Source organism: Dermacentor andersoni, chromosome 1, assembly GCF_023375885.2.
Source record: "Dermacentor andersoni chromosome 1, qqDerAnde1_hic_scaffold, whole genome shotgun sequence".
Classification (NCBI taxonomy): Eukaryota; Metazoa; Arthropoda; class Arachnida; order Ixodida; family Ixodidae; genus Dermacentor; species Dermacentor andersoni.
Genome location: NC_092814.1, coordinates 357,543,128 through 357,569,127, shown reverse-complemented (window position 1 = coordinate 357,569,127; position 26,000 = coordinate 357,543,128). Strand labels below are relative to the sequence as shown.

Genomic DNA, 26,000 nt, shown 5'->3' with positions numbered 1-26,000 from the left:
CTTTTTTTTATTAGAACTACTTAACCCCTCAAGACCCTCTATATCAAGCACATATATGTGCTTCCATGTGCTAGTCTGTGGGACTCAACAACTTAATAACATCTCACATTTACAGCGCTTAAGTGGAAACAGGAAGTCAGAAGGAGAAATTACTATCGGAAAGGGGGATGTAGCGTCCTATCTTTTCCTTTTTTTTTCTTCTTTTTTGGTTTTCCCGTTTCATCTTGAGCGCTGGAAATGCACTAAACGTCGAAATTCCAGCAAGCCTAGCTCTCTGCCACGATTTACTATCTTTTCGCGCGACTGAGAGAGAGTGACTCAGCGACTAAGTGATAGGCCGGGCAAGGCAATGGCTAAACAGCCCGGTTGTGAAAGACGCCCTGTGGAAATGCAGCCATCGAGTTGTGCACATTTCAACCAGCGACCTCTACCTTAGGAGAAGTCTGACCGGGGATTGTAAACAGGGCACGCCTCTTGCTTCATTGCCTACTGTTTGCTGGCTAACGGAAACTCCTTTCGGCGCACCATCTTCTCAAAATCAAGTTTCGAGAGACCCCTTCACCAGCACTGCAACCCGTGACTGACCCTGTGCTTCTGGGCCAGCTCGAGAAACTTGGCGACGTTGTGGGGGCCGATGCGCTCGTCCAGAGGAGTGTCGTAGGCGAAGTCGACAAGCAGCTCCATCATGTCGCGCTCCAGGTCTTCCATCATCACCCGAATCGATGGAGTCGGCTTGTTTTTCTGTTTCTCTTCGGGACTCATGCGTTCCCTGGCGACAGTCAATAGTGCGTTGCATCCCGAGTACCTGCACACGGAAGAACCGACAGCAATGACACAGTGATTTAGCTTAGGGTGCTGCGCACAATCAACAACGATAGTTCTGGCAACTCTGTTTTTGTTTTTTACAAATGTGTAAATTCTTCCCCTATACTCCCTTCCCTATTCTAATGTTTGTGGGCGCTCGCCGATGATGTCGTTTGCGGGTTCATGCTCCAACAACTCGGGTTCAAGGGCTGCTGCTGATCAGTGAAAAATCCCCTCGGCACTTTTCGTACTTTAAGGTGATGAAGAGCATGCGCTAATCCAGCTTGAGATTGCCTTCCTGACAAGAAAGTGTGAGAAAAGCAGAAGTGTACGCAAGACTGATCCCCATTGTCATTACAACTTATTCTGTCTGATTGAAGTGAATGAAAGAGGTTTGACAGCTACTGTCTCCCTCTTTTTTTAAAGCTATTTAATGCGAGTAACCGTGAGTAACCGTAAGCGCACGATCCGCGTAGCTCACTGAGCATTTCCGAGTAGACCTGTTCACATGAATTCGACAACGTTTCCGACGAGTTGCTTCGCCCGGCAAAAATCAGTCGTTAGTTAGTCCAGTAGGTCTTGGCGGCTCGTAGTGTCCTCCAAAATTTCCCCGGTAAGCTATTATGCGCTTTATATGGCCTAAAGGAGGTAACGACATGCTGTCTTGCTGCGAAGCCTGCATAAGAATCTTTGTCGTGCTTTGTATACTGATAAATGTGCTGCGTTAAGAGGAAGCTTTGGCTCGGGTGCTCCTATCTAAATAGATGTAAAAGGAGAATTCGTTTTATCGGCAACCACTCCACCAAACTTGACGAGGTTTGTTGCATTTAAAAGAAAATCTTTAAATCTAGTGACTGTTGTTTAAAATTTTTGATTTAGGTTGTCAATTTTTTACAAAAAATTGGCAAAATCGCAAATTTCCAGAAAACGATACTATCAAGTTTACAACTTTGTAACTCGGCAATGAAAAATGACATAACTATTCTGTGAATTGCATCTCATAGTACATCTAAAGCGGACAAAATTGATATGTTACACATCAATCTCAAAAAATGTAATAAAGCACGAATAGACCTTTTGCAAAACTCTTGTACACAACGTAACAAATTCCCAAAATATATAAATTGGCATATCAAATTTCTCCACATTCAATAATCTAATGGATGCCGTTTACAGAACCACGATATCTGTTCTTGACGGAGAGCTATTAATTTGTAAACTTCGTGCTTCTATCTTTTTCGAACTTCCAAATTTTTGAAAATTCTTTCAATAAGATACAGGCCCTAAATCGAAATTCCGCTTCCGACAGTCAGTATAATTTAACTTTTTCTCTCAAATGCAGCAAACTTTATTAAAAGCGGTCTAGCGGTTATCTCAGAAAAACGTTTTTTGCGTTTTACATGTATTTGAATAGGCCGCGTCGGAGTTGGGCCCGAGCTAAAGCTTCCTCTTAAAGCAATTTCGTGGTCGTATAATACAACAGTTTAGTCTTTCGCGCAAATATTTAACTCAAAATCCTTCCCTCTAGCAATAGCAGTGTTTCACAGTGAAAACAAAAATATGAATAATGAAAATTTGCATAGAAATTTTACAAGCCATCTTTTGCCCTACGCAAGTTCTCTTCATTGCATGACATAGTGTTTTACGGAGAGACTGGCTTATGGCATTGAGCGTTTATTGGAATATGTGTCGTTACATCCATTTGGTAACAGGAGACATGGAAAGCGCAATTTCTTGTTATTGATTGTTAGTTCCTTACAGCTCTAGCAGCAGCGCTGAATCTTTCACATTAAAGAAGCACTCGATGATGTGACTGAGGTTTTTACCTCTATGAAATGCCTAGCTGTACGACTCTTGCGCTGGGCTGTCCCTTTCGACTTATTTTTGTGAGAAAAAAAATACAGTTTTAGTTTAGCATACGCAACTTACAGTGTACGCTATGCGCTATAGTGTAGCGTACGCCAAGCAGCGCCCGTTTTTTACAGTTTTAGTTGGCTGGCGAGATCTTTGGATCTCGGAGGCTATATGCCGTTGTTGCGGCTATTTCCAGATTATAGCATTAGGCGGCGCAGACATGTCCAATGGTTCTCGAATGTTTCATCTCGAATGTAGGGAAGTTAAAAAGAGTACGCAAAATTAAATAATGAACAGATTGCGCAAATATCGGCCGGCATAGAGCAAGCAATAGAAAAACATCCCATGGAAAAGTACGATTATAATCAGTTACAACTACTCATTAGTACAAAAATAAAAGTAAAAGGAGTAAACCGCTGGAGAGGAAAGAGGAAACCACGAAGTTGGTGAAATAAGGAAATTAGGGAGGCCATCGAACAACGACGGCTGACATCACGGGAACACAGAGAAGCAAAGAAGGCGCAGTTATCTGAAGAGGAAATAGGCCAAAAATGGGAATCTTATCCACAAAAGAAACAAGTGCAGGTCCTCGTCCAGGCTAAAATAAAGCACTCCTCAGATCGCTGGCTGGCTGAAGTTCGCGATGCAACTAAAGGGGGGTCAAGAAAATTCTGGAACCAAATAAGTTGGCTGGGTAAAGCGAATCACAGAAAGCAGGAACAAATTCACGATGCCGAGGGAAAACGTTTAGAGGGAGATGACGCTGTGAACTATATTGGTTCAGTTATAGCTGAGTGATTTAGGAAAGATTATAGGGTAATCGCCCCAAATGAGGGAGCAACACAGTATAGCACAATAGAAAACAGCTTAGAACTGACCTATCTTAACTGGAAAAAGGTGGAAGCAATTGTTCCAAAATGCACGTCCGCTGGGATATACGAAATTCCAATCAATTAATTTATTAACTTGACCCAAGAAGCAAGGAAACGCTGATAAAAGCATTGGAGGCAGTCATAACAAATAAGCAAATTTCGCACAGCTGGAAACAGTAAAATGAATTTGATTTGTAAAGGGAAAGGCCATAAGACGAAGATAAAATCATTCCGACCAATTACGATAACATCAGTTATATATAGGCTGGCGATGCAGGCGGTGAAATTAAAAATGCAATCATGTGTAGAAAGTAATAGAATACTCGGAGAACTTCAGAACGGGTTCAGAAGTGGTAGCCGCATAGATGGTAGCCTGTTCGTGCTTACCCAGTGCATAGAAATAGCTAAGGCGGAAAACAGACCTCTGTATTTAGCCTTCCTGGACATAAGTGGTGCATACGACAACGTGAATAGGGAACTCCTGTGGAACATATTCAAAGATGAAGGTATGGATCATGAGGTAATTGATTTCCTACAGAAAATATATCGAGAAAATAATGTTGAAATAACATGGGAAGGAATTAAAAGTACGACAGCTGTCGAGGTACACAAACGATTAAGGCGATGTTGTCCTCTATCACCGCTGCTGTTCATGCTTTATATGATAAGTATGGAAGGAAGACTACAAGGAAGCAATCTAGGGTATAATCTGTCGTACATATTAGGCGGAAAGGTTGTTGAGCAACGACTACCGGGTTTAATGTATGCGGACGATATTGCACTGTTAACAGATAGCCAGGAAGATTTGCAAACTCTGGTTAATTGTTGTGGAGACGAAGGAGACAGTCTAGGCTTCAGTTTTAGCGCAGCTAAGTCCGCTGGGAGGTTTTTCAACGATACAACTGATCAGGAGCTTACAATACAAGGTCATGAAATACCCCGAGTGGCCGAATACAAATATCTCGGGGTATGGATAAACAAAGGGCAGATGTACACGGAAAAGCACGAACAGTCTCTCATAGCAAAAGGGCGAAGAGATGCCGGGATAATGAAACATAGGGCATTGTGGGGGTACAACAGCTATGAGGTACTGAGAGGTATTTGGAAAGGAATAATGGTGCCGGGGCCTAATTTCGGGAATGCGGTCCTGTGCTTAAGGGCAGAAGTTTAGTCGAGACTGGAAGTAAATCAGAGAGCTGTTGGAAGATTAACACTAGGTGCCCACGGGAAAACCACAAACGAGGCAGTACACGGGGTATGAGCTGGGGCACCGTTCGAAGTACAGGAACCTCAGAGTAAAATCCTATACGAAAAACGCCTGAGGAAATTGGATGATAACGGTGGGCAGCTAAGGTATTTAAATACCTATGCAGAAAGAGCCTTAACTCACAACGGCGGAAAAGAACTAGGAAGCTAACCAGTAAGTATGCCAGGCACGAGGACGGAGAAAGACAGAGCATTAAATGACAGGTTAAAAACGCGGAAGGTAAAAATTGGATGAATTCAATAGAAAAGAAGCATAGTGTTGAACTATATCGATACTGGAAACAGAAGATCAGTAAAGAAGCGTTTTATGATAACTCAAGAGGCAGCACCCTACTCTTTGAAGCTAGGTCAGGATGTCTTAGAACGCGCAGCTATAAAAAGAAACTTAACGAAGAAGACACATGTACTGTATGTGGTAAATATGTAGAAACAATAGAACACTAAAAATGTGATGATATCCGTCCCGATGTCGATGCGGGCACAATCACGCTTCCTGAGGCCCTACGGTTTAGAGATAACAATAGTCATGTAAATAAATATGCGTTGGAAATTAGCAAAAAGCGATCGGAAGATTGGTGGCTCAAAAGCAGAGAGTTGACATAAGGTTAAAAGTGTAGAAAGAAGTATTTAAAGAAAATGGCGAATTTGTGTAACTTACAACACAGTTAAACAATAATAAAAAGCTGAGCATTGTGGCAACTGCCATCACCCCGTTTCAAAGAGGACGTTCCTACCTTCCATCCATACCATCCATCCATTTCTTTCGTTAGGCTTCGACTCGTTCGAAAGGAGAAGCAATCTCGAAAACACCACAAGGTTATCCATAATTCTCTTTCGTCGAAGCTGCCTGAGACTAAGCGAAAGCCGTTTACGCAATCATTTTCTGCGAATGAAGTGCATTTTACAAAAGCAGCGCCAAATTCAATTCGAATCGGGTAGCCGGGAAACCGCCATGTTTCACGCAAACTCCGCAAACCACTCAAAGACGCCAACGCTAAATCTCAGAAATAGCGTGCGTACGCTATACGCTCTGGGTCCTTTAGCATTCTGCGCATGCGCAGTGACGACCCGCTATTTTATAGCGTACGCAATGGTATAGCGTACGCCATACCAAAGCTGTCTAATATCGGAATGGTTTTTGGGAGAAAATTTCTTTGGCCCAACTAATGTGCTTAGTCCACTGTGCTAACTCATAACACGTATCCTGCATCAATGCCATTCGGAGTTTACCCCTTTGAGCGCTGGTTGACACACAAAGCCAGCGAGGAAAATCCCAGTCTATCAAGTCGGGCGACGCAGCGGACGTTACGTGTGCACGCAAATGTGAAAGTGTCACAGTTAGTGAATGCAGTCGCAAGTCAATCACCGTGACAATTCTGAAGCACTTCATTTTCATTCGGTGCCCGGTCAAGTAACATGAGCAACAACACGAACGCTACAATAATACACGCATCAAGTCTAAGGGGTCCACTTGTTCTGTTTTTGTTCGGAACTCATGCGCTTCCTGGCGAAAGTGAAGAGTGCGTTGGAGGCGGAGTACCTGCACGCGAAGAACCGACAGCGACAACATAGTGATTTAGCTTAGGGTGGCTGCATGAATTTAGATGGGGTTATCTGTGGACTTGTCCATGCCGTGCCCATTGCACTTCAGAGTGACCAAAAGGAGTACTGTGGTTTGTTCCATTGTGGTTACTAAAGGCTACTCATAGTAGGATAATTATTACTCATATAAAAAGGAGTAACTGCCAGATCCGCTTTAGTCGTATGAGGTCTACACTAAAAAAATTTACATCACTTAGGGTTTATCTTGTCCTCTAGCAGTTATCATCGTGATTCTTGCGCACGCTTTGCTTATTTACCGCTGTTGGCTCCCTGTGTCATATACACTTCTGTCAGAGGGGATATGTAACGGTACGAATATCGTTAAACGATTCTTCTCTCACCGTCACTTGAAGACGTGTCCACTGGGTTGCTTGCTCTCCCGAACCGAGATGCTAAAGCTTGCATGAACCCCAAAAAAAAGTTTCTCACCAAGCTCTTCCTTTAATGCATGAACTCGACAAATTCGGGTTTATTTTTCTTTTCGCACCGAAATTTGACTGCCGGGCTCTTGCACACGTATCAAAATGAGGTGAGTGGGCGATAAACCACATGACTTGCTTGGAAAAACTCACGTAAACATATTCGAGCCTCGTTGGCAGTCGGTGAGAAAACAGTACATGGCGGCGAGTTGCGATCTCTCCCTAAGCTAAGATCTCAAACTAGCCCAGTGCTACCCCGACGCGAAATGGCCCATGAACCGACCAAATTCGTGGTAAGTAAGCTTTCTGTCGGGCCAAAATACGCGGTAGTCGGATTCAAGGAAACGGAAGTGGGTTCGGCCGAGAGAGCGTCGGCGTGGCAGGTTGGGTCAGTCAGATTGCGAGGTTTAGGTTGACTTGCTCGACCCGCTTTGACGTGACGACTGGCGTGAACTAGACGACCTCGCGTGTTGAGCTCGACGCGAGCGGGTCGAGTTCGTGGAAATGTGGCGGCTAGCGAATAGGGATGACTTAGACGGACCCGCCGGCCGACAAGACCCGCACCTTTCGGGTCCACGCGTGAACGACGCCGCGGCCACTGAGGACTTGAACTCCGCTACTGCAAGTTATCAACAACACTGAACAGCACCCGGATAATGTACTCACACAGGCGCTGCAGTTGCCAAAGTCTGCAGCACGTTCGGAAGCACGCATGTATGGGCAACACTCCTATAGACTAGAGAAAAGTATCACGAAAAACGACACTCACTTGGCAACCATAATGGATCGGTGTGCCCACACCTCGACCCCGCCGGCCACGCGGAAGACGACATCGCAGTCCTGCCGCGAATTCCTCAGATCGCGCAGTGCCGGCTCGGCCTTGGCCGCGGCAACCGCCGTGGAATCAGGCTGCCGGCCATCGTCGTTGAAGAGCTGCGCAGCCTCGAAACATACGGTGATCATTTTCCCGTCTCCTGCCTCGGTAGTAGTATCATCGGCTTCCATGGCGTTCATAACTGCTTCAGCGTCAGCCTGAATCCGTGAGTTAACCCGAAGAGAAGCAGTGCGCTGAGTAGGGCGACCAGGTGGGCTTCACTTAAAGATGTCTTCCGGCTGGCACTGCCACATCATCGGGGCGGCGAAAGAATGGAGCACGCGGGTTGACTGCACGTTCGTTCCTGGGCTCCGCGTGGCTCGAACAGCACGCGCAATTGCGCTGCCGTATATTTGTTGTTGTTGTTTTTGCCTATTACTTTTGCGGCTCCTACCCACGGTGGGGGATTGGCCAAGAAATGGGTGGATTATTCCAAATTATAATGGAGCACAAATTTCCTAATATCTATGGAATTAGCATTGGATAGCGTAGAATGCGCTGCGTGGCTCGTAGTTTGTTGCTGCTTTCCTCGGCTTCTTTCTTGTTACTGTTATTGCTACGGTGGCCTGATGATGAAAAGTAGCGGTCTTAATGCCAGCATTTCGTGGCTACGTCTGTTTCTCGTCACCTGTTGCACTTGTGCTCTTTGAGATTCCTGTCATCAAAAGCAAGACGGTAAAGAAAGGCAGTTGTGCAGCCCAACGTACGGGACAACTGTAAGCGCTGGGTGAGTTAAGGTCGCAGAGGCGACGCTGAAGTACTTGGACGCTATAATGCTGCGCGTTTCTTTTTTCCTACTTTTGTTTTGTTTGATTTCGTGCCACATTACCCCAGTGACACATATAGGAGATGCGCGAGCTGCGTGCCCGTTGAAGCGTTGGCCTTTTCCAATTTCGTCGCTCATGGCTACCTGAGACCACACTGTAAAAAATTTCTGTCATTATACGGATAATTGCAGGTAAAAATACGAAAAGTATGTCATATTTCAAAAATATACTAGCAAAAGCACCCGTTAATATACGGAAAGTGCTCTCCTTTTTAAGCTTTACGGACATTTCACTGTAATCATACAGCGGCTATGCACTGTTTTGCACGAAACAGACAGAATTCCGTATTTTTGTTATGCGAACATCCGTATTATTGCGAGAAAATTTAAGCTGTCTGAATGAGCGCTCGTACTCACAAAGTTTCAGCTAACAATATTTTATTGAACACGCAAACTGTACGCATTATGAAGATACGTACAAAATGTGAGAGCTAGCCTTCTACCAAAAGCTGCAGTAACAGATCGTATAAATATATATACGCATCTTCTATTCCGGTCGCAGTTTGCCGCGCATACGGGCCTTGTAACGTTGGTCATATGCGCAAATATATGCGTGTTCTTGCAATGTTCTCAAATTAAGCGCTTTGTAGTTAATAATACAGCATATATGTTTAAGTGAACGAAGAGCCGTGGGCATGCATGCATATGTAAACAAACTTGCGGCACTCAGGTGCTGGTGCACTGGGAATGACATTGGTTCTCTACGCCAAAAATTGTGCGCACTATAAATCAGTACCGAAACGCAGGGAGTGATATAATGACCGTAACTGCGTTTACATTTAGCAACAAATGGTCTCGAAGGGAACTGGCGGCCTATAGATCCAATTACAACGGTCGGATGAAATTTTTGAATGCGGGAAGCAAATAACCCAAGTGTGAAAAGGGCTTTGCTGAACTGCAATGTAGTTGGTTTACCTCATTCCCATAATATTTCCTAAATATTTCGTCTCTATCAATAACTGCCCATTCATTGAGACAAATCGATTACGCATAATCTTCACTGTTCATGCGTTAATTCTTGCGGTAAGATGTAATCGCAAACATTTGGCGCTTCATGTTGAAACAAGACCGGTAAGCGCGCTCGTTCTTGTACGGCAGAATAAAGAACGCGAACATGCAACGACATGTGTGCAAACTACTGGAAGGGGACTGAAAATGAAGGACCTATGACCGTGCTAGTGCTGTGTGTACTGTCAAAAAGAAAAAAAAAAAGATGGAAAGAAAGAATGCCCAGTGCCGAAATGTAGGGATTCAAGCTTTATGTCTTTTTGACCCAGAATGCATCCAACACCATTAGTTCCATGCGCTTTATCTATGGGTCAATGTTATGACACAACTCATTATTCACCCGCTCATTACATGCACGAACCAGCCCAAAGTAGCACTATACTAGAGCTTATTGACGCATCGCAATGCACTGCTTTGCACTTCATTGCAGTGCAGGGGTTTGCTATCCCCAGTAGCGAACGGTTTGGTTGACCTCCCTGCCTTTCTGCTTCTGGCATTCTCTCTCCCTTTGTATAAAACGCACTAACTTGTGGGAGAGAAAGCGTTCTCCTCTGTTAGAATTCAATTATTTGTAGAGCACAAATGCGAAAACGAAACCGATTCTGTTGTTCTCCGCGCTCACAGAGTGCGGCACCAGGGGGCAGCGCGCGCTGCGCTTCGCGGCTTCCGTTAGGAGTGGTAGACAAAGCTGCACATGTGTAGTCAGCTGGCATTTATCGTGTCGTGTTGTAAAAATTGTTAATTTGCCGTAAATATATCTTGATTTGTACTCAAGAGTGGAGCAAGACCCCAAGGAAGAGAGATTGACGCATCGGGAGCGAAGAACTGAAACGATGGATGGTTACGCTGCTTGGCTCTCGGCACGTTCGAATTGGCAAAGTTCCGAATTTGTCGCTGTGTGGTGCACGCTTGTGCGCTCGTCATTTGCCGTCATCGCGCGGGGATATTTGCGCTGAATGTCTTTCACTTCGTGTACAAAACTCTGCACGCTGCGGCATCGAAGAAGTTGTCCTGTGTTTGGGTGCACGTATGCGCTTGGAGACGCGATAGCCTGCTTGCTCTCAACGAGTGTTCAACAGTCTACGCGCGCTCGTAACTTGCTCATGAGGTAAGCCCATTCTAATCTTATTTGGTTTGCACAACGTAGGTGTTAAATGATGTGTGGTAAGTCGGTGTCGCGAACAGGAATATTGTTTCAAAAGACCACTATGCAACGTCTTCGGGCAAAAATGACGCATGAATGGGGAAAAGGATCACCCTATCTTTCAGATCGATTCCAGTGGTAGCGTGATCGGCTCGATCGCAATTTTCGTGTGGCACTTCTAACCTCTTGCTCACTCGCGTTAAAAGCGTAGAATGAAACTGCATTCAGTAGCGCACTTGTATTGACGCTTGTATGGGCTTGAGAGCTGTATTATACTGTACTGTACTGTACTGTACTGTATCCGATACAAGAACTTCTGTTAGAATACGGAAATAAATGTTCGAGGCATTAGCAGTGGCTCACTACGTGTGATCGTTACTTTCTTGCTTGGGTGTACGTTTTAATTGTACTGACCAAACAAAAGTTCTTCGCTCTGGCTGCTCTACTGTGTTTCCTTGGGGCAACTTGGGGTGCAAGACGTGTTGCTTCGAATGATGTCAGGGCAGTCAAGACATTCGTGTCAGTAAGCAAGCAGTAAACGGTGTATCAGCGAAAAAATTTGGACATACAAGAGAAGCGAATGGTATCATCATAGACTATTTTACGAATAATTCACTTGTATTACTAATGCGGAGAGTGGATATGCATGAAAGTCAGATTGTATTGATACTCAGCAGGAACAAGGTAACTTATCGTTACTAATTAATCTTTTCTTTTAATGAAAGACAAGTTGCTGTTCTGCAGGAGCTGAGAAGAGGTCTGCTGCCTGCAACGGGTCCACGTCTGTCGAGCTATCGCAGTATTGCAGCTCTCAAAGTGAGTGGATTTTTTTTTTCTCTTATCTATTTGCTACCTGAATCATTACCATCTACTCAGCTGTGTAGGTGATCACTGTTAGTGACATTGGAGTGCTGGTGGACAAGCACTCCTTCATTATTGCAGCACCCATGACAGAGTGCAGCTGTGGCAGTATGCAAAGGTGTTAATATATAAGCCAAATTAGGTTCTCTGAGTTAATGTATTGATGTCATTGGATTGTGGTCTAGCAGGCAAAAGTGCTAAACAGGGAGAAGTAATCTTAATTTGCACTTATATCTACAATGCTGCACCTGAATAGCTTCATAGTTAAGTGATACCACTATAATTTCTTTGTAAAGCATGCAGCATGGTTTAGCATTGGGGGAGGCTGGCATCAACAAACGTCTACTTACTGTGAAGTTCAAATGAGGTGTTACTGTTAGGGTGATTATACATAATTTATGCTTTAGTTCTAATCTTGTGTGAGGCAGACATTGTTTAACCACTTGGTTAAACGATAGTGATGTAATATCTATGTATACAAGTATTACCCATTCATTTCTGCCATTTGGACAATGGCAGAAATGCATGGGTAATACTTGTACACAGACATTACATCACTATTGTTTAACCAAGTGGTGCCCCTGCATATTAAGATTTACAGGGCTATTATTAAGTAATGTCAACTTTTGTTGTAACATTAAGGCAACACCTTTTATATTATCACAGATTACCACCATTTTGTACCATCATAGTGTGATATTGGCACTAAATATATTTAACTATGTCTATAAATCCTGCACAGTGGTGCGTCATGAAAACTTATCATGTTAAACATGTCATGCAGCTTATCAATTTGCATGAATATAATGCAGGATTTTTTTTTCGATAGTTTCTGGCCTCGGAATGCACTTCACGTTATATTCTTGTTTGCAACAAGACCATAATGCAGTTTTCTCTCCTTATAGTTTGTGGCACTTCAAAATGCGGCGAGCTAAACCACTAGGCAGCAATACTGGAATTGCTACTGCGTGTGGAGCTGTCTTCAAACACACACTAGGGATACATAATTACTTTGTTTAGTGCAAAACAACGGACACAAGAAAGACGACCAGGACAAGGCGCTACTCTCAACTGACATCACTTTATTGTGTCACTCCTTTATAGACAGCAGAATCTAGAAGCACATGCGCAGTGAGCACCATGTGCAGGAACCACCAACATCCGATCAAAAGAGTGCACTCATGCGACAGAATCCAAAAAACCATATTGAGCACTGTACAAGATTAAAGAAGGCACACTAATGCACTGTGACCCCAATGACTATGAAGAAAGCTTCTGATAGCTCTCGGGCGGTGGTATCACGGCTCTTTTTCAAAATCGTAGTATCACGAAACATGGCGAACATGAGCGATCCATATCAGCAGGCACAGGTTCCCATTTGGCTCAACATTGTAAAATATGGAAGTGCAAAGCCATGTTTCGTGATACTATGATTTTGAAAAAGTGCTGGAATACCACCGCCCGAGAGTTACCGGAAGCTTTCTTCATACAGTCATTGGGGTCACACTGCATTAGTTTGCCTTCTTTACGTCGTACAATGCTGAATATGGTTTTTTGGATTCCGACACATGAGTGTGCTCTTGTGATCGGATGTTGGCGATTCCTGCACATGGTGGTCACAGCGCATGTTCTAGATTCTGCTGTCTATAAAGGAGTGACGCAATAAAGTGTTGTCAGTTGAGAGTAGTGCCTTCTGCTGGGGGGGGGGGGGGGTCGTCTTTCTTGTGTCCGTTGTTTTGTGCTAAACAAAGTGTTTACGGATTCGCACCAACTAGCCTGCCAACGCCTTGTGCTGAACGCAAGGAAATGCGGCTTTGCCTTGTTTGACTGTGTTGCGGGCACTTCTGAAGTACCACCTGTCCAATAACCTTGGTGGCATGGAAGTGCCATCCACTTCTATGCGTTGTTTTCTGTTTCATTGTGGCATCACATCACATTACAATCATAATGTGTATGTTCTTTTTCTAAGAGACCCGTATTCCTATCCTTGTGTTGTATTTGCTGTTGCATTATTTATGGGCAAGTGACCAGTGCTCCAAGTTCCATTTTATCGCAAACTACTGATACCTAAACAGTTCTGTATATCAGAAAACCAAAGCTGAACTGCCGAACAGTACCAAGCAGCAGCCTTAGTGCAGTCTCAAGTAGTCAGATTTTATTGGTCATGCAGAGGCGCACAGCGTACCTCTTTATTACATGCTGAACAATTAAGCTGTATGAAAACTGAATATTTATGTGGCTTCAACCACATGCTATTGGCCATTGCTCCTGCCCTCAGCAAATGTGGAAGATTATCACGGCTTTTCTTTTTCTGTTTTTCCTTGTTGCAGTGGGATTACTGCATGTGTAAGTAGTAAACGGATCACATAGGCAATCAAAAGCCATCAATGTGTAAACTTGGAACATTGATTGTAGAGTTTGACGACGCAGAATAAGTAGAAATACACCATAAACCATTGACAATTAACTTTTACTTGACACAGGGCTAGACCATACAGTAAGCACACTGTATGCCCATACGGTGCCACATAAATTTAAATTTTAGTGTAGCTTTCCAGTGTATGCTTTTATTGTTGCATTGTCTGAGGGAGGGTAACGTTTCACATGTCTAGCAACTAGACTGTCTATGTACAGTAGTAAAAATGTGCGAACTGTATTTTTTTCATGATTTGATAGAATGTGTAAAGAAATAATGCCATACAATCAACGCACCGTGATGTGATTTTCTGTGCACATGTTGCAGGTTCAAAAAAGTAAGGTAGGAGCTGTTGCCAAGTTTCTGACCAGAAAGGAAAGCCAGTAGTATAAAGGGGTCCACACCACTGATCTCTACTACCAGGGATGGAGAGCACAACGAGCTCCCTCAACTGAAGCCAACCTTGTCCCGGAAGTTGGTGCTTCACAACTTTGCAGCAGCACTACGTTTGCACGGGTGTGTGGCATTTCTTCCCCTAAAATGCCTGCCTGGTGTACCATAAGCTACCCAAGCAGGCCAGAGCAGTGTTTCGAGGTGTCCAGAATTTTTTCATTGCAGTGTCCACAGTGTCGCTAACATAAGTGGCGTGCAATGGAAACACTGGTAAATGAGAAAAAAGTTGATGTAAGAGAACAGTATTGTATACGGGTTCAGATTGTCATAAAAATGCTTACCAGACATGTAGACAACACCTCCTAAAATGTGAAAAACCGCAAAGAAAATTTTTTACGGCAGCAATATTATCTGATCGCACGCACTAGTCAGTCCACCATATGCCCTGCTTCCAGGACAAGCGACTGCTACACCGCATTTCCACTGGCTTCACCTGCATCCAGTGTGGCATGCTGCATCCAGCAAAACATATTAGAAATCCGTGGTGCACAGTGTTTTCTGTCCCCTTTCTCAACGCCTTCTGAACACATGGTAAACTGTTTCGAAAGCAGAAAAACAGAAAAGGCTCTGAACACATTGTATCTTAAAGTGGCTGGTACTGGGTAACGCAAGCACTGTGGCATAGTAGATTTGCACCAGGCAACCTAAGAGCCCAAAAAGACTGCTGGTTACTTGCAAATGGCCAACGTATTGTTAACATGTTGAAGTTCTTTTTTTATTCTCATCGCTTATTTAGCTAGTTGAGACAGCTTTCACAACTGGAGAAGAAGCCTTGGAAGCATGAAACACTTCACAAAACCAGCTTCAATATATGAGTTGTCTGCATCACATATGGCTGCATGAGTGAACCCTCTGGTTAACATGTAAGAGTGTTCATGATGTTTGCCATGCATTATCCACTTTATCTACAGGTCAACCCTATCTTGAGACTTAGGCTGATGTTGCCTTTAGAGAAATTATGGCCGAGAGCCAGCTTTTGAGAATGCAGAATGAGCTCAACAGATTAAACGCCAGAACAAGCTGTTGAGGATTTCAGATCGCGAATCTTCAAAGGCCAGTTCATTTAGTAGTCTTAATATTCTGCTCAAAGTTGGTGATTGTTACGTTGATATGGTGCCCAAGCATTGCAGTAACAATTTCACTTGGAGTACATAGCAAGGGTGTACTCGACCTAAGCTGGTGGCTTTTTTCTGCATTTTCAAAAACTGGTTTCTTGTTCAGTTGAGATTCTCAAATTTTGCGTCGTTTATTAGGTGTTGTGTCCTGTTTTCGTTTCTTGCAGCTTCTTAGTTAAGCATCTGAATAGTGAAGACAACTTGACCTTTTGCTTGATTTTCTAGATTACACACGCTTGATGCAAAACAATTTTACTTCAAAACTGCTTGTACCTTACTGAAAGAATCACTTGAAGCAGCCATAGCCACCAATAACAGGCAAGAGATGATTATGAAAATTGTAATATTGTTTTTAATCTGCAGGGTGTCCTAACTATCGTGCACCAAGATTTAGAAATATGTAAATGTGATGTAACTAGACAGAACGAAGGTAATGTTTGCCGTCACTTGGAGATACTCGGACTATTTTTTGCATTCTGCCTAATTACATAATAATTCTTCATTAGTTAATAAACATCTCAAATAATTAAATGAAAAGTGTCAATGAAAAGTTGTAGAGCAATATGAAAGCCTACCAATACACTTTTCTGTTACTCATTGTGAGCTACATAAAAGTGTCTTTCTAAGAAATAAGCCTGCGAATACACGTAAAGTGTCTTGAGTGGCCAATCACGTGGCGATTTTGTGGTGCAAAGCCACGAATACAACTTAAATGGGTTCTTTTAAGAAAATGACTTAGCTCAGAAAATTATCCTTCTTTATGCAGCCTGTGGAGACAAGGTTTCTAAGACATGGCCATGGCCCTCAAGGAAGATGCCGAGGCCACAGGCAGTTCCTCCAGTGACCGTGAAAAGGTCCCCTGGCCTGGGGCACATGTCTAATTTGGCACCCCCACCTTTCTTCTGCAGCTTTTCTGTCTACTTAGCTAACCAGGTAGGTCAAAGATGGCAAAGGGAAAAAGAATCAACAGCTTCAAGCATAGAACTTGCTCAAGCTCAATGCATTTTTAGTGTTAAGTTTTTCCCTTATCTTTTATCAAAAAACGGGTAATAAGTATATGATATGGTCTTCATATGGACACTTCTTTCCTGCAGAGAATTAGCAGTAAAAAAAAGCAGCTAATAAAGGCTTGAATATTGGCCAGGATGACGTGGCATAGATATGAATGATTATGAATGTTTCTGTTGAAGGTAGTGGTAGTAGACTGAATAATCAAAAAGTTTATGTATAGTGCAAAAGACATTTCATTCCAATGCCAGAATTTTAAATCATCTCAAATAATTCTTTTGTTTGATAGTCTGTGTACATCGAGTGACAGTGCTTCTTGATGCTTCTTGCTGACATTCTTATGCTGCATAATTCATCTGTTTAAATTCCCTGTTTCTCCCGTACAAGCAACTTTACATTCATCATAAGAAACCTTGTAGATGAGTTCCAGAAACTTGCTCATCAGATTAGAGGGCGGCGTGCACCCCAGGCTTAGATCTGCATTCAGGAGCCTCGTATCTTCCAAATGTTAGAAATACTCCTGTTAAGCAAGTGCTTGGTGTCATATACAAGGTAATCAGAGAATACGAATTTGCCTAAATTGGGAGTCCACACACATTCCATCTGAACTAAATACAAATAAATGTAGCACCAAATGCAAGAATCATTGGCATGGTGCCATTCTTTCAGTGGAATAAAATCTGTCCTGCATCGTAAATCAGGAATGCTTTATAATTCAGACTACTGAATACCTCATGAGGGTTGCAACGTGAAATATGCATGTTGTATTTATTCCTGATTTTTTAACATTAAGATCCGATAATGCTTAAACAGAGAACTCAGTTCACAGTACTTGATACTTTATATTGCTCCACAAATCAGTTTCTCTGCCGATCGCAGCATCCGACACTAACAAGTTTTGACAGCAAATGTGAGGCAGGCACATAACACTTAAAGTGGTGCTATTCACTTTGATTGTTTGGGAACAAAGCCCATAATGTACATGTTATGGCCCTACGTGTCATTACCTTTAAACAGCAAAAGGGTACGGGGTTTGCGTTATGCAAAACTGCATGGAGGTTTTTACTGTGTGCAGTTAAAATTAGAAACCTTCACAGCTAATACTAAATGCGTTATCCACAGCTTTAGGCTATACAGGTGCACTACACAGAACACTCTTTACCTCGTCATGGCCCAGGTGGTGATTCAGATTCTTCAAAGGTGTTTCATTTTATGGGATGCCACATCGCACTTCATTTATTTGCAGAATATTGCATTCCAATTGTGTCATATGCGATAAATCCATTAGCGAGCTTTAGCTTGCCCTAAATGTATTACAGCTATGTACTGGTAAACTGGCAGCAGCTTGCAATGCTTGTGGAAAAACAATTGTAACTGCCATATTATATGTAACTGCTAGTGCACAGGCATCGGCAACAGCAATGGTTAGGGTACACTTGTTTCTTCTACTCTGGGGTATGCATCCTCCACCAGAAAATAGTTTTTTATGTCTTCCTCTTCTACCACATTGGAATGTGAAATGGAGTGTAATTTGTAGGGTATACTCTTGCATAAACTTCATAAGCATTTCTCCTTGTCTGTGCCACAGATCATTGTTGCTACGACTGTAAAAGCAGGGTGCCTGTTTACAGCATCCGTAGAGAACAGTCTGTGAATCTTTAACAAACAGTAAGGATAATGAATAATCGAATAATTTTTAGTAATTTTCAACAAATTTAGCACTCTGCATTCCACTGTGGTGTTTTTCAACCTCTAATGTTGACACAAGCTTTGACTGCAGGATGTCATTTTGTGTGAAAGAGTGCACTTGTGCGCATAACACCTCATCGGCAACATTCTTCTGCACAGAATGTCATGAGCTTTCGTATGCATTGGTCACTATCTCACAAAGCGGCTGCTCCTTTGTTAGTTGGAATGTAGCATTAATGTAAAGCGCATTTGATGTTCTAACGAAAAGAATTGTGCCCTCTTATCCCCCAATTCTCGTCACTTGATGCCTAGTGTTATAATAGTATGGTTGACACTATAAGGGTTAGTGTGGTGTATAATTGTGTGTATGGTGGGGTGGGGGGTGTACAATAACTTCAGCAACTTCTCCAGATGACTTGAATCGGTATTGTGGAATGCTGTTTTTTTTCACTCACTGTTACCGAATTTAACTTTGGTTGTGGCAACAAGTATAATGTAGTTCGCTAGTGCTCCTGCCATCATATAATGTGCAGGCATCTGTGTTGAAAAATAAAGACCAGCTAATGGTTTGCCAGGAGCTAAGGTCCATTTAGACAATTAAATTTTGAGCTTACACCGGTGCAAATAACTGGTGAATGAAAGCCCATCCAGGAGAACTGCCCATAATATTTTCTTTCATTATAGTAAGGCTGAAGCTTTGAACAGCATTTGAACCGACTTGTTTAAAAAAATGACCTATTTCCTTGTTCAAGACAAAGGTTCCACAGGAAGACAGACACTTAAGCCATCAACAGCGCATGAATATAAACAGCGCTCGACATTTCGCAATCTTGCACCTGTTATCATATTGTCCATCCCATTTTTTCCCACAGGCTGTTCTTTACTGTTTTATGGTCATACCCAGTTTAATTTTAATGTCCGTATTTTTTAATATTTGGTCAATACATCTTTGTTTCATCGGCTTTCAACAAAATATGTATTCATAATGTGCCTCCATTTACCATTTACACTGATGTTAACGAGATGCATCTTGATACAAAATTTATTTTCCTTAATTCTTCGTTGCCTTTTTCCAAATGTGCAAACTGTTTATCTTAATACCTATTGTGACTTCTGGGAAAATTAGATTAATGACTGCTTACCAGTGGCGTAGCCAGAAATTTCGTTCGGGGGGGGCTAACGTTGCAGCTCGGCCTTCTCCTAAGAGGAAACATTAGGTCGGATGCTCTTATCTAAATACATGTAGAAGGAGAATTGGTTTTTCTCGGCAACCACTGCACCAAAGTTGATGAGGTTTGTTGCATTTAAAAGAAAAACTTAAATTCTAGTGACTGTTTATTTCGAATTTTCGATTTAGGTAGTCAATATTTTATTGAAAAGTGGCAAAATCGAAAATTTTCAGGAAACGAAACAATGGAGTTTACAACTCTGTATATCAGCAATGAAAATTGATATCACAATTCTGTGATTTGCACATAACAGGACATCTACAGCGGACAAAGTTGATATGTTACACATGAGTCTAAAAAAATGAAGTCTTATGGAAATACGGCTTTTGCAGAACCCTTGTACATAACATCACCAATTCACGTAAGATACAAATAGACATATCGAATTTGTCCGCTTTGAATGGTGCAATTGATGCTGTTTACAGAAGCGGGATATCTGTTCTTGATGCAGAGCTAATTATTTGTAAACTTCGTGTTTCTATTTTTTTCGAAGTTCCGAATTTTTCAAAATATTTTTAACAAAAGTTCAGGCCCTAAATTGAAATTCCGCTTCCAACAGACACTAGAATTTAACTTACTCTCTGAAATGCGACAAATTTCATTAAAAGCGATTCAGGAGTTATCTCGGAAAAGCGTTTCTACGTTTTACATGTATCTGAATAGGCCACGTCGGAGTTCGGCCCGAGCTAAAGCTTCCTCTTAAACAATTTGCCTATGGATCAAATACATGAATAAAACTGCATTATCATTGCCAAAGATGCTGCAAACGAATTCTTGAACGCTACGCACTGTCAATGCAAATAAAATATGTATTCTTTTCATAAAATATTATACTCGTATGTGCCAAAACTTGTGCCCAACATAACTGGTGTCAATGCTTCCATGTTTTTCGTCTATTTAATATGTAAAGAAAATATCACACGAACTTTAGAACTACATCAGTTCGAAACCACCAAAGCATTCCATGCCGCTGATATGAAAAATGTAAAGGCCATGAAATGAACAAGTTGAGGACAAATATGTTAATGAAACTTTGTCATTTAAGATCATTGTTTACATTCTTGTACATATGCAACGGCCAGTGAAAAATCTCAATGACGCTGTCATTTGTTCCAATGTATTACGCAGGAGCAGCTGTCACCGGTCGTGTATCGTGAGTAATTGCACCGAAATTATAGTCGCAACAGAGAGCACGTATAAAAAGCAGGAGTTTTGCACAATATACGAGGGTGAGTCAAATGAAAGTGAGCCAGTGCGAATATATGAAAAATGGGGTACTTTGTTTAAAAGTAGCCTTCATTTGCATTCAGACATTTGTCCCATTGACAAACGAGTCGCGTAATTCCCGTCTCATAGAGTTGCTTGGGTTGCTGCTTCTAAACGTCTGCAACTGACATTCACGTCATCGTCCGAGACGAATCTGGTTCCCTTGAGCTGTTTTTTCGGTTGCCCAAAAATGGGGAAGTCGCAAGGCGACAGGTCTGAGCTGTCTGGCGGATGTTGCAGCGTTCCCCGCTTGAACTTTGCCAGTTTTGTATTAACCACATCAGCGACGTAGGGACGGGCATTGTCGTGGAACAAGATGACCCCATTCGTCAATTTGTCACGTAGTTTGTTCTTGATTGCGACACGCAGCCGATCCGGTGTTTAGCAATATCGGAAACAATTGATAGTCTCTCAAGATTTAGCAAATTCTATCAGTAATGGCCCCTGACAATCGAAAAATAAAAGTCAACAATACCTGTCCGGCGGAAATGACGGCCTTTGCTTTCTTTTGGGGTGGTGAATTCAAATGTTTCCATTATAAGATTTGCTGTCGTGATTCAGGCTCGTAGTAGTGGTATGATGGTTCGTCTCCGATCACAATTGCAGACAAGAAATCGTCACCCTTATTGTCATACCGGATCAGATGAGTGAAGACAGCGCCGAACATCTCCGTATTCTGGCGGTGGTCCAAAATCTTGGGCATCCATTGCGCATACAAGAGCCGATAGCCGAAATGTTCATGAATTACGGCGTGAACGGTGACGGTGAACCGAACCGTGAGCGATGTTCACACGCTCTGGCAGTTCATCGATGCTTATCCTCCGTTCTTGTGTCATCAGCTCATCAACCTTTGCAATTGCATTGGGGGTGATTGCACGGTGGCTTTGACGCGGTCTTGGATCATCTTTACAACTTTCACGTCCTTGATTGCACCGTTTCCGCCAACGCTTCACAGTGGCCAATGAAATGCAATGTTCGACGTACACGGCAGCCATACGGTGACTTAATTTCTTTTTGGGAAACACCTTCAGCTGTCAAAAACCTCACGGCACTACGCTGCTCCACTTCTGGAGCGTCCATTACGTCACGCAACCATGTTCATCCCAGTGTATGAGAGCGTTAAAGAACATTTATCCTCAAACCTGCGTGTCACTTTTGTAAATCACAGATGCCTGTGTGCTACGCGCAGGCCTTGCAGATAATGAACAGAACCATAATTGCGCTGAGTGGGTAGGCTCACTTTCATTTGATTGCCGTCGTACATTAGAAATGCGAAGATACAATGGAATATACAAATGCGAAGACACAGCTTGATAACGGGCAAAAAAGTGCCACTGGAAACATAGTTCACTGCAAGTATACACAAAACATACGTATAAGTCTCCAATAAATCTACGTATATAAGAAAGAGTCACGCAATATAATGGGTCAAACAAGGCAAATAAACATGTTACGCAATCACAGATTCACAGAATCCTAGATCCCGCCCCCATTCCATCCACTGCCCCCGATGTATTGTGCGCGACCGAAGGCGGCGCGCTTGCTCCTCACTTTTCTCCCTTGCGCACGCAAGACTGAGCCACCATCGTCGGCTCACCCATTCCCCCTCACCCCCCACATGCTTTCACTCGCACATACAGCATGCGGTGCACGGTCACGATGTTATCGCCCTTAGAATTTATGCGGAACATGAGGGCGACGGCGACGGCAGGAATGCGCCTAGAGTCTCCATATAATTGCTATTGCAATAATATAATAAGAGTATCCGCAGCTGAAGCGTCCCATGGCCCATTACTTTCCGCAAAATAAGTAACAAAATAGAACTTTCATCACGCGACAATTCGCTGCGCCTCAACGTTTTTTTTTTTTTTTTTTTTCCTGTTGTGGGGCGGGGGCACCATAATGAGAAAAAAAAACGCAAAGGAAAGTATGTTGGATACAATCGAATGCCTACTTTGGGCAACTAATGTGGCTATTAAAGGAATATCGAAGAAAACGCGAGACGCTTTGTCCACCAAGAACCAAGCGCATACTGCTCGGTATCCTACACCGGCGAGGCAAGACATTCTGGAGAGGTTGCGCTCAAGCGAACGCGGTGCAATCCGTCGTCCCCACAGTGATGGCGGCGAGCGACCATTGTTTCTTTTTCTCGTCTGCTAGCCAGAAAGCGTCTAAAACTGCCAGACGAAAATGCACTCCGCCAGAGAAAACCGAATGTGCACCGAAGTGCGCCGCGCGGTGGTCGGGGCAACACGAGAAAAACGCATGCGCTCTGGCTGGCTCTCGCAGCCCGCGGGCAGGGGAGCGAGAACAAAAAAATTGAAGGGGATCAATGTGTCCTCGCGATTAAAAGTCAAAGTAGAAAAAATAAATAAGAACGTAGTTACCTTGGCTGGCTTTAGTGTCTTCACTGGATGCTTTGGCGCAGGTGAAAAATATATTCATATTTTTTTATGTGACATGACGGCAGGAATGAACCACCACAACGCTTCGTCCCATCGGGCCTCGCTGCGGGCTTTGTACAACTTGTTGCATAGTGTGTTGATTTGGCTTGTCTCGTTGTATGGCCCGATGTGTTACTTTGGAAAAGTTAATGCACCTTTGGCGTCAAATATTTATGGGAACATTAAACTTACAAAGTTCCGCAATTGAAAATCTAAAACACATGTTTTGAAATTCAATGTACCTTTCACATCAAGAGTTTATGAGAACTTTATACCCATAAAGTTTCGGAATTGACATCCACGCGCTCCGTAGATTCCATGATAGAGTGTAGATTCCGCGGCCTCCGCGAGATGCCGCGCCAGCCCGTTCGCCATCAAAAGGTCCTTGAAATTTTGTGCTCGGATGGGGCAGCTAGCGTTATGTGACTCCCGGTGCATGGGCGTTGCCGCGAAATCCAGCCCGAGTTGGCAATTTTCGCGGTGAAATGGCTTTTTGAGCGTGAAAAAGACGTTCTAGACAAAATCCAGAATGATTTCCGGCGCCGGGGCTTGCTTTGGTCGGCGGTGAATGGACAGCACGACAAAATTTCGGGGGGGGGGGGGGGGGCTGAAGCCCCATAAGCCCCCCCCCTGGCTACGCCCCTGCTGCTTACATGTGTACATCGTTTTCTGTTTTGGTCACCCCTACTCTTTGCAAGAACTGACAGCAGTGCTCATGCCCACTCCATCGCAATCACCACTGCTAAGCACACCCTTCCTGCCTTTATTTTAACACTTTGGCCACTCTTGACCTATTATGTGCACCAGCTTCTCCCCCAATGAGGCTAGAGGCATGTGAGCTATGCACAAACAAAAAAACACAGCCAAGGAAAACATTTGCTACCCTAATGACAAGCACCTATGTCGAAATGTTGGCTACAGCAACATCCCTTGTTCCATCAATGTTAGTGTACGTACATGTTTTTCTAACGCAGAAGTTACTGCTCTGTTGTATTCTGGGATTATACTTTTTTGCCGCTTTCTTTAGATGGAAATTCATGAATACTATTTGTTTCTCCTTACAGCAGCAAGCTTATCCTCGCAAGGCGTTTGGGGTCAAGAACAACTTTCACCAGCAAAAAGTGCAAGACGAGTGAGTGAAGACAATAAAGTTCCTTCTGTGATCTAAAACTTGACTGAAATTTTGCACCTTTTCGTATATATGCAATGCAGTGCTTCGTATCACAAAGTGCAAAGTCTTTTATCTCTGCAGCCATGTCAGTGCGTTGGCAAGACAATTTTCTCAATCGTGACCTGCTGCTTGGGCTATGAGCTGCCTTCATGACATTTGCATTAAAGGAGGTGTACTATCGTGGACAAAAGTACCCTGGAAGTGTGAGCATCGACCAAATTGCATCTCTGTTCAAGACCGCTGAAAACAGTGGGTCACGTATGCACATTCCGAATGCAGATGCTAGTGCGGCTGATCCCTGCAAATAGCGCACCACTGAAATCCGGTCGACTCGCGCGTCCTGGGCAATTTTGTCCCCGATGGTACATTCTCCAAACAATGGATATGCTCTGCAACACGAAATACGGGAAGCACCTGTACTTTAGCAGATATAGTACAGATTCAGCATACGGAGTCTTTCGTTTTCTGAATACGGCAAGCACCTGTATTTTAACGATTATAGTAGAGATTCAAAATACAGTCTTCCGTTTTCTAGAAACAGAAGCACTTGTATGTTGTATTACGGTCTCTCTGTTTCAGTTGCCCGTTCTACGGAAATGACCGTTCTTTATTTACGGAAACATGTTCGGTCACAAATTACCAGCAGATTTTCTGTAAAGTAAGGCTAATTTTTTTTATCGTGCACATCGGTTAAAAAGGATCAGTTTGGTGGTTTCCCACTTGCACTCCCCCCTCATCCACGTTTTAACCCCCCTCATCCACGTTTTAATGGATGACCGTGCCCAACGGCAATATGCCACGTGTTACTTCTCGCGTTGTGTTGGCTTCGTATAATGAGGATGATAACCTTCAGTTATGGCACGTACCCAGGAAGGCCCACAATCCAGCGGCAGGTTGCAGTCTAGGAGAAATGTACGAGAAACTAAAAATTGGTGGAAATGAAAGGTACCGAAAAAGAAGACTAGTGTTAGCATTATAAAAGTAATATTGTCACGAGTGGTGCTACACACCGGTAATTACAGAAGACGAGCGCACAGCAAGACAACCATTTATTGAGGCGAACTTGTGCCCCACATAACCAAAAGCAACTAGCCCAATAGCAACATGTGCAAGCATGGACAGCAATCGACAAAAGAACGAACACCCCCTATCTGCGGGCAGTATTTAAAGGCTGTGAAGTAACGTGCGTAGAACTATCGCGGGAGATAGCGCGAGTTGCCCTGCCTGATACGATGGGCCCATCGTAGATACGACGCTATCGCGGTAGGTTTGCGCGAGTGCTCACACGCGTTAACATCCGTCATTCGGACGCCACCGGCACAGATGCAAAGCCCGAAAGGCACGTGGCATTGCTCCCCTCCAAAAAAAAGCATCGTCTCGATGTTGAAAATAAGCACTTAGGTAAGTAAGTACACAGTACTAGAGTTCGTGGTGAACACAAAGTAAAGAAAAAAACTACGCTAGAAGTTTTCTAACGTGCGTAATACGGCTTCATGCGCACAACATGAACGATTTCAGGCCGTGCGCGCCGTCGCTGAGAGTTCGTCAGCCCGTCAGGAATGACCTCATAGTTCAATGCACCCACACGGCGGACAATCTTGTATGGGCCGAAATAACGTCGAAGAAGCTTCTCGCTGAGGCCTCGTCGGCGAACTGGTGCCCATACCCAAACTTGGTCG

General features: G+C 43.3%; 1 protein-coding gene and 1 long non-coding RNA gene across 2 annotated transcripts in view; one reads left to right on the top strand and one right to left on the bottom strand.

Annotated features, from left to right (window-relative positions):
- The window catches only part of LOC126516730 (kelch-like protein 10), a 48,558-nt gene extending 40,597 nt beyond the window's left edge, over positions 1-7,961 (bottom strand). Inside the window, exons 1-2 of the mRNA XM_050166832.3 lie at positions 7,587-7,961; positions 586-805 (exon numbers count right to left, since the gene is read on the bottom strand). Coding sequence (XP_050022789.1) covers positions 586-805; positions 7,587-7,831 — 465 coding nt within the window. The 5' untranslated portion in view covers positions 7,832-7,961. The remainder of the gene's footprint in view (positions 1-585; positions 806-7,586) is intronic.
- Positions 7,962-8,912: 951 nt separating this feature from the next.
- Positions 8,913-24,307, top strand: LOC126516738 (uncharacterized). Its single transcript, XR_007596113.3, has 5 exons — positions 8,913-10,633; positions 11,414-11,485; positions 14,274-14,462; positions 16,281-16,447; positions 24,215-24,307. It is a non-coding gene; the product is annotated as an uncharacterized lncRNA (long non-coding RNA).
- The last annotated feature ends 1,693 nt before the right edge of the window (positions 24,308-26,000 follow it).